At 34.9% G+C, this 9443-nt stretch overlaps 1 protein-coding gene across 1 annotated transcript; it reads left to right on the top strand.

The window, feature by feature from the left end:
• Positions 1-1838: 1838 nt before the first annotated feature.
• LOC134241119 (casein kinase II subunit beta) lies at positions 1839-4030 on the top strand. Its single transcript, XM_062723206.1, has 6 exons — positions 1839-1940; positions 2220-2322; positions 2615-2730; positions 2878-2953; positions 3107-3296; positions 3660-4030. The coding sequence occupies exons 1-6, from the start codon at positions 1869-1871 to the stop codon at positions 3763-3765; spliced, it is 663 nt and encodes a 220-aa protein (XP_062579190.1). The 5' UTR covers positions 1839-1868; the 3' UTR covers positions 3766-4030.
• The last annotated feature ends 5413 nt before the right edge of the window (positions 4031-9443 follow it).

Raw genomic sequence — 9443 nt, 5'->3', positions numbered from 1 at the left:
CATGTATCTCTATACAAAAGTTTTATCTGATATACCTTCTTTTTTTTTTTTTTACAATTGCAACATGTAGCTATATCCATTGCGAATAAACTGGTTTTTTTTTTTTGGTTAGGTAAGCTAAAGAATTATGGGGAGATATAAAATTTATTTATTTATCCATGCAGGCCCTATTTATTTGTCTATTTAAATCAAAGTACTCAGAAGTACAGAGAGCCGGGCTCATTTACAGTAGAATGGATTTCTTACATGAATCACGTTTATATTCTGATGAAAAAATTATTTTAAAACTATCAATATAAACGGTAAGACACTGACAGTGAGTTTTTCAATCCTAATACCACGTACGGTCCGATTTTGTCAGAATCAAAATTAATCTGGTACCGCAGCTGAATGTAAACAAACAGGCCAGTCTGGTTCCCTCTCCTGCTTTACTTCGTATGTGTAGAGAACTACGGTGACACTGATTATCAAAAATCTTTACGCTAATGAACTATGTTCTTTGACTTATGAAGTTTTCAAAGTCATTACTACTAATGTTTATTTTATATAGACAAAACTTCGTTTTATTTTTGTTGCTTTATTTAGCGTTTGTATTATCTCAAAAGCGGTTGAGAGTAAGAACTATATTTTTGCACGTAACTTTAAAATGGCGACTATGGGGTCAACATCCTGCCTTGAACAGGATCACATAAGCCCGCAATTGCTCTTTGAGCAATAAGCCCGGCTAAAAATGAATCGATATATATTTGTTTCATGATGGATTAATTTTGAATTCGTAAAGAATTTCACTCTATATCAGATATTGAATGTTATTTAATTATCTAAATACCGCGTTGTGTAAATCACTTTATAAAAGAACATATAAATTTATTACCTGTAGTTAAATGGGGCGAAACCACTTGGCGCGAACACGTAATTGGGGAGAACCCACCCGTCACAAAGAGAGACAACTAAACACTACATGGAAACCATCCTAGATCTAAAATCACTAAATTCTTCCACAGATAACTTTAGAGGAAAATGTTTAATTTTAAGGAGTATTCTTCCTCAAAATTCTGCAGTAAGTGTAATACACCTTTTTAAAAAAATTAATGTTGTATTTATTTAATGAAAAAAGGTGAAGATATTGGACAGTGTTCAATCTCATAAAACCTACAAACAACTCGAATCTGTGAACAAAACATTACTGCATGTCAATTAAAAGATCGACATCATGGCTGTGTGAGGGGAACAGCAATCAACAACGATTTTAATACCACTAGCATCTGTATTGAAGTGTATTCACAGTATGAATTTAATATTTTGATAATAAATGTCTAAATTCCCATACAACATTTTTGACGACATCGATAACTCCATGTTTTATGACATCTGCATATTTTAACAACACATTAATGAGTGTTTTCTAGCATCTTCGCTAGCCAAGGGTTTCCTGATCGATACCTACTCTACAACCCTACAACAAGGGTTGTAGAGTAGGTATTGGATCGGAAACCCTTGGCTAGCGAAGATGATTTTCTAGAGTAGTTTCAACTATTCGATGTACGTATGTACAGCTGATGCAGTGGTCAACAGCAGTGAAAACAGGTGCTTTGCTGTGATTCATGATACTTTAAAAGTGATAACACAAAAGATATCTGAGTACTGTACGTTTTTTTATTTGTTAATTGGAAAAGCACTTCTCTGCAGGCAGGTACCTGTTATCAGTTTACTTGCCCACCAACCAAAAATGGTTGTCCCGTGTGTCAGGCAATGCTATTTATCCAGCCCTGTACAATCTTATGCCAATATTCATAAATATAAGTTCAATAACCCTAGTGTATTTTATTTTATATATCAAATAAACATTCCCTTGTTTATCTAGAAACATGAGCAGCTCGGAGGAGGTGTCCTGGATTTCCTGGTTCTGTGGACTCAGAGGAAATGAATTCTTTTGTGAGGTAATACAATCAAACACCACAATCATCATCTTCAATATAAATATTACTGCTCTATTACACGAAAGAAGTATTTTCTGAAAGTTTATTTTTTCCCCAAAAATTTTCAGTGTAACTTTATTTTCCATATGATAGTTCAAGGCTACTTGATCAGGCATTTGTTTGACATTGTCATTTTATCCTGTTAAACAGGACCATTTGTAATTTTGTGGTAGGTTGATGAAGACTACATTTGTAATTTTGTGGTAGGTAATGAAGACTACATTTGTAATTTTGTGGTAGGTTGATGAAGACTACATCCAGGACAAGTTTAACCTGACAGGACTCAATGAACAGGTTCCTCACTACAGACAGGCTTTAGACATGATTCTGGACCTAGAACCGGGTGAGTGCTCACCAGGGATGATGTTTTACGAAGAGTTCAACACAAAACATGGGGAAGCACTACAGAATGACCATCATATAAATTAACAGATGTCACAAATTACCTTGTTATCTAAATACCGCAGCATTATCATAACAAAATCCAAAGAATATTGGGATCCATTACAATATGTTTGTTCGTTTTTACAAAACTCCCCATGATATCCAGTAACAAAACAAGAAGGACCCTGTATAACCAGAGAGAAGACCAGATTTTTGAAACTTGAATGGATTTTGTTTTTTTTTTTAAACAGATGATGAGCTGGAGGATAATCCTAATCAAAGTGATCTGATTGAACAAGCCGCTGAGATGTTGTACGGTTTAATCCATGCCAGGTACATTATGACAAATCGAGGAATAGCTCAGATGGTGAGTCCCAAACAGTACCAAACAGGGAAGTCTTAAAGACATGATTCACACAATGCATGAAACACAACTTAATTGGCATTAAATAATGACAATTATAAAACAAAAATACTGGCAAAGGAACTAGTTGTATACTTTGTCTTTTTACAGATAGAGAAATGGCAGCAGGGAGATTTCGGTACCTGTCCTCGTGTGTACTGTGAGAACCAGTGTATGCTTCCAATAGGTAAATAGAGTTAGGTGTTTGGTTTAAGCCGTCGTTTGAGATTGTTTGGATACATGTCATTCAGAGTATTGCTTTACTTTGCTGACAGGCTTTAAGCCATCGTTTGAGAATATTTGGATACATGTCATTAAGAGTACTGCTTTACTTTGACAGGCTTGTCGGACGTTCCTGGAGAGGCCATGGTGAAGTTGTACTGCCCTAAATGTCAGGACGTGTACACCCCCAAATCCTCCCGGCACCACCACACTGACGGCGCTTATTTCGGGACGGGCTTCCCCCACATGTTGTTTATGGTTCACCCAGAGTACAGACCCAAACGTCCCCCCAATCAGTTTGTACCAAGGTAAGGCTTAGTTGTGTTTACTGATACGCAACAATGGATTTTTTAAGAAATAAGGGAGATAATATTCAGTGGATATAAATATTCAGGCTTCTGCCAGTCTGTCATCAATAATGGACAAAATATTAATAAATAAGTCATTATTTCTTTATAAAATAATATTTTTTAAAATTTTGAAGTGAAAAGTTCACCATATTATTATTTATATATCAGAAATAAGATCTATATATTTATTAATTGAACAGATGAGGAAGTACATGGGTTTAATAATGTTTTATTTGTGGTTTTTAAGTGAAAAATAGTACATTTTAAAAGGAACATTTTTGTCCAAATTATGATGGAAAACAAACTGTTTTTCTCTTGCAGGTTATACGGTTTCAAGATCCACCCTCTAGCTTACAACTTACAGTATCAAGCAGCTTCAAATTTTAAAATGCCAATGAGAATGTCCCATAGCAGTGGAAAACGATGAATGCTAACAGTTAGGACAAATTAACACTCACTCAGTCAGAACAAAACAACAATGTAACATTAACACAGTCATCAGAGAAGATCACCGTCTAGTTTTCCTGTAACCCAGCCATTTAATTGTTAAATTACTAATTTTTTAATTTAGCTAATTTAGGATTAAGTTGTACAATTTTAATAAAAGTAGTAGTAAATGAATAGATACCGGTACTATTTTTTTTCTTTAAGCTGGGCCCAAATTTAAGCTACCCTGTACATGAGGTAGTGTATTGTTTTTGCATGGAATTCGGTACAGAGTAAAAATGGAAGTATTAATGAAATTTTTTCAATGTGTTTTATATTACATGCATTAATAAGTGCTGTTTTTTAAATTTTGATTTCAAAATACATCTTTCTTGATGGCACAAAATAAAAAGTAAATGTATGTTAATTAGGGCCCGGCAAGAATTTGCGGGTGCCCTATAGTAATCACTCTGTCCGTCCGTCTGTCCGTCTGTCTGTCTGTCTGTCTGTCACTCTTCCGTCCACAAATTTTCTGTTTTTTTCTAATAACTTTTTTTATGGTTGCCCAATCAAGTTCAAATTTGGTATGGTAGTTCAGTAGGCAGAAATACATATTTTGATGCTAAGTTTGGTTTTCTGTGTCTTCTGGTTTGGAGCTGGGGTGGTGGGGTAGATTCCTTAACTATGCATAAGAATGAATGGGCAACTTTTTATATGGTTGCCCAATCAAGTACAAATTTGGTATGGTAGTTCAGTAGGCAGAAATACAAATTTTGATGCTAAGTTTGGTTCTCTATGCCCCCTTGTTTGGAGCTAGGGTGGTGGGGTAGATTCCTTAACTTTATATACGAAAGCATTGGCAAAGAGAGATAACTGCTGAAGATGTTCCCATTGTAAACTGAATGCTGCTATGAGTCCCTTGGGATTAATTAGCTTTCCTCCTGAAGAAAATCCAGAGCATTATCTTTATCTGTCAAATTGAGATGAATTACCACCTCTGTCTGCAAATGAAGTTTGAACACTCTGAAATGTGGATTTAAATATAAATTTTTATAATTTATTTTTGTTAAATAGTTATAATTTCATTGAATTCTAATAACAAGAAATAGATTAAAGAAGATTTTTTGATTTACTTTTTTCACTTTATGTTAATTCAAGAATATTATTAATTTTTAGGATAGTTGTATAAAAACCCCATTCTATCATTAATACTGAAAAAGTTCTTATTGTAACTTTAGAAGAAAATGATGAGAGAGGTACAATTAATCCCTTGGGATTAATTATCTAGCCTGCTGCAGAAAATTTAGTAGGCTTTTCTTTATCTGTCACTTTAAGATTAATGTAAACCTTTGTCGGCAACTGCTGTTTGTTTGAAGTTAAGGTCAAGCCTTCATGATATTTGCATTCATTGAAGGCTGGCATTTTATATAACATAAGCTTCATAATTGTTTAAATATACATTCAATGTTCATAAAGTTGTTCTTTACTGCCTAATGTAAATACAAGGATATTATTTTCAGGTTTTTGAATATTCAGGAATTATCTTGAAATTTTAAGAATACAGTTGCTGTTGCTTATTCTTCGTACATTTTTTAATCATTCCGTAAGCTGCACCCAGTCCCTATTAATTCTACCCCATGGCGGGGCCCATACTGACTGGTCAGTTTTCTAGTTCATACTGGAGACATTCATATTGCCGGACTTTGTTTTTTGGTTTTCTCTCGTTATTAGTACTCGCATTAGCATACTATATGTATCATTATGTTTGAATAAAAGTGCTGTGAATATCTTGTATATTTTTTGTCATTATTTATGTAGTAAACTTTTAAAAAAAAATGCTTTTTAGTTCACGAGAGCTTCATTGGAGCTCTTCTGATTAAAATTAGTCTATTTTCTGCCATTCTTCTTGTCACCCTCGTTGTTGTCATTGTCTTTTAACACATAAATCTTCTCCTGAAATATTTGGCAGATTTCTATATCAGATGAAGGGCCACATTACCTTCCAAGGGGAGATAAATTATTTTTAAAAAAAAGTAAAGATTGTATGGGACTTTCAAGAATCTTATCAAGAAACCCTTGGGCTTGAAAAGATGAAACTTCATGTGGATTTCTTAACCTAGAGTTTTTATAGTTTTATATTTCTATGGGTAGGACCAATCTGAACGATCAAAGTTTTGTACAAGTATAGGAACATTTTTTTTCCTTAAGAACAGCAAAACAATGATCCATCAAATTATATGAAAGCATCCTCACGTAGTGAAGATACAGAATATCAACTGTACAATATTTGCTTTTGACTTGAATTTCATCAGAAATTGTCAATTCCTTTGATATTTGGGGGAGGATATAAGTAATCAATTGCAACACTTAAAGTGTTTATTACAGAAAAAAAGGCTTCTAGATCTGACTTTTCTCCCGATAAAATTAGAAGACAAAGGGATGCATATTGTCCAACATAAAATCTCAGCCATATTAGAGGACATTAAATATTGGATCAGTAAGTGGATCACTTTTGAATAGAAAGTAAAATTAAAATGAAGAACTTTTTTTTGATGCCCCGCCATGAATATGGCCGGGGCATATAGTGTTTGTCATGTCCGTCCTTCTGTCCTTCCATCATACTTTGTGTTTAGCTCTGTTCAAAGCTAAGTTTCAAAGAAACTATCCAAGATATTTTCATCAAACTTCATATGCTGATAGATATTGATGAGAGCTATGCAACTGCATCAACATTTTTTGACCTTACCTTTCCTTTGACCTTGACCTCACTTTTCTTAAATTAGTGTTTAGCTCAATTTTAAACATATACCATTGGTGTTGTACACTTACCAGATGGTGTTATCAAACATCACATGTTGATACAAACTTGCACGGATGATGCATCTAGGGATGAACACTACCAGACTTGCTTCAGATGCTGGATCTGACCTACATTTTCCAGATGAGTGACCATGTTAAAGTTTTTGGAGCAGGTCCATTCCTAAGGAACTATAAGCCCTACTTGGACCAAACTTGCATGGATGATGCATCTAAGGATGGACACTACCAGACTTGCTTCGGATGCTGGATCTGACCTACATATTTATAGCCTTAGTAACTATAAGCCCTGCCTGAACCAAACTTGCATGGATGATGCATCTAGGGATGAAAACTACCAGACTTGCTTAGGATGCTGGATCTGACCTACATTTTCATTCCCAAGTAACTATAAGCCCTGCCTTAACCAAACTTGCATGGATGATGCATCTAGGGATGGAAACTACCAGATAGTGTTGTTATGATAGTCGCCGACTATCAAAAAATCGTCGTTTAAAGGCCCAGATCGGCGACAATCGATTGTAAATATTATCATCGATAGATCGCTATATTTTTGAAGCCGTATTTTTCAAGCCGAGCAGGTTTAACTTTTATATTCACCAAAGGGACCTCACTCTTATCGGCGGTAAACAAAATGGTGAACGTGCATGGTGAAGAGGTTGACACCGAATACGCCAGTTTCGAGATTGTAACTCTCCTACGATAGAGGCGCAAAAAGTACCCATTTCAGCATGAAGGTGGGACAGGTTGTCTCTGTATACAAACGTGCATAAATAAAAGAACGATATTTATGGTTCTTAAAATTTACTTAATGTTATAGAAAGATAATAATGTTCAGCAGTGATGCATTTGATGATTTATCAAGCTCAACTATTCATATTTACAAATCTACTATTAATTTTCGGGTACTTGAAACGAAAGAAACGTCGTAGTTTTTATAAAAAGTAACCAAATTTCTTGATTGTACGAACATTTTCTAAAAAGTTAGTGTTTTTTAAGTCATAATAAGGAAAAGAATCTATATGTCATTAAGATTCCCGACGTAATCAGATGCATGTGCACCGTATTTATCAGAGGTCCATATCTCTTCCCTCGTCCGAAAAGTCTCACATCCACTGATATTTTCTTTTTTGTTTCGATTTTTTGCTTTAAAAAATGATGCCTTTAACTTTGATTGGGTTATGCTCAAGTTGTAGAGTGCATCCTGACAATCGTGTAGTAATGATAAACCGGTATATCGATGATGCAATGTATCCAACATACACAGTATCAAATATCAGACTGTCCCACCTTTTTGTTTACGTGGCAACGAAACTCCCCTCCTCAACGAAAGAGCGCACCAAGGGAGATAATCTCGAAACTTGCGTATTATGTCCATATCCTGGTGCATTGTCTATTTAAAATACTTCTCAGAATGAATAAATTTAACCTTTTTTAATAGTCCAAATTATCGATTATATAATCGATTGTTTTCTTCCGATTCAATTTGATAATCGATAGTAAAATTTGTCCGATTTTACAACACTACTACCAGACTTGCTTAGGATGCTGGATCTGACCTACATTTTCATTCCCTAGTAACTATAAGCCCTGCCTGAACCAAACTTGCATGGATGATGCATCTAGAGATGGACACTACCAGACTTGCTTCGGATGCTGGATCTGACCTACATTTTCATTCCCAAGTAACTATAAGCCCTACCTGAAGCAAACTTGCATGGATGATGCATCTAGGGATGGAAACTACCAGACTTGCTTCAGATGCTGGATCTGACCTATATTTTCAGTCCCAAGTAACTATATTGTATAAGCCCTGCCTGAACCAAACTTGCATTGATGATGCATCTAGGGATGGAAGCTACCAGACTTGCTTCGGATGCTGGATCTGACCTACATTTTCATTCCCAAGTAACTATAAGCCCTACCTGAACCAAACTGATCAAATTTTATACACATACAAATTTTCATGTTGCTTTATACTTATACCAGGTATATCCTTGGCGGGGCATTCATGTCCTATGGACATATTTCTAGTTTAGATAAATATTTCCAATTGTTTAATGCACTGAATGTTTTAAGGTCATTCGGTATTACAAAAACTTCAGTTTTGTTTTGTCTGGTTCATCAATAATTGTGATTCAAAGCGTAAACTTGTACAATACATCCGTCCTCAATCATTATCAGCTGTCAATAGATGTTTGTTAAATTTGCATATATATTTCCAAGCTTCTTATTTAACTTTATGAAGTAAAAGCTAGGCACTGGTAAATATATATATATATCAAAAAAACATTTTTTAGGCAATTAGTGCGCTCCATATTGTCATTGTGCGGTTTGAGGTTTTTAGTGCGACCGGTGTATGTTTTCCTGTGCAAGGTGTAACAGTAAGTAGTCGATGTAAGTTTTTAAACTTGTTTTTATTGTATCAACGCACTGACTTATGCACACACACACACAGATATATCAGAGGTAAATCAGATTGGAATGCTCGGACTTGTAATGGTGAACTGACACCCTGGAATTTTTTTTTGTATGAATTTTTTCCATTGTTGATTGAGGACAGATTGTTTGGCGCCAAATTAAAGGATGTTTAAGTGAATACTGAATAGTTAAAAAATATAAAATTTTAGGTACATTTATGTTTATCATTAACAAAATAAAGTTAGTTTGCGTCGTAAAGTTCTTTCACAAACTTGCAAAAAGTTCATGTGAAGTCAATCGTCAGTCTGCATATGGTGCGTCTAATTACCCGTAAGGATCCCCCAAAACTGAAAATGATGAAGGAAGGGGGGGTGTGGCTTTTTAAAATAAAAATTTAAACAAAAGTAACTCCCCCCCCCCGGACCCCATAATGTATGCCTT

The sequence above is a fragment of the Saccostrea cucullata genome, unplaced genomic scaffold (genome assembly GCF_032062105.1).
Source record: "Saccostrea cucullata isolate Sc308-1 unplaced genomic scaffold, CSIRO_AGI_Scuc_v1 ctg3054, whole genome shotgun sequence".
Lineage (NCBI taxonomy): Eukaryota > Metazoa > Mollusca > Bivalvia > Ostreida > Ostreidae > Saccostrea > Saccostrea cuccullata.
Note: the sequence above shows the minus strand (reverse complement) of the source record. Positions and strands in the feature narration are given on the sequence as shown.

Excerpts from the sequence above, each read along its gene's own strand:
- LOC134241119 (XM_062723206.1), top strand. The coding sequence starts at position 1,869 with ATGAGCAGCTCGGAGGAGGTGTCCTGGATTTCCTGGTTCTGTGGACTC. Across the intron at positions 1,941-2,219 it reads GAAATGAATTCTTTTGTGAG|GTTGATGAAGACTACATCCA; the intron begins GTAATACAATCA and ends ATTTTGTGGTAG. Across the intron at positions 3,297-3,659 it reads CCCAATCAGTTTGTACCAAG|GTTATACGGTTTCAAGATCC; the intron begins GTAAGGCTTAGT and ends TTTCTCTTGCAG.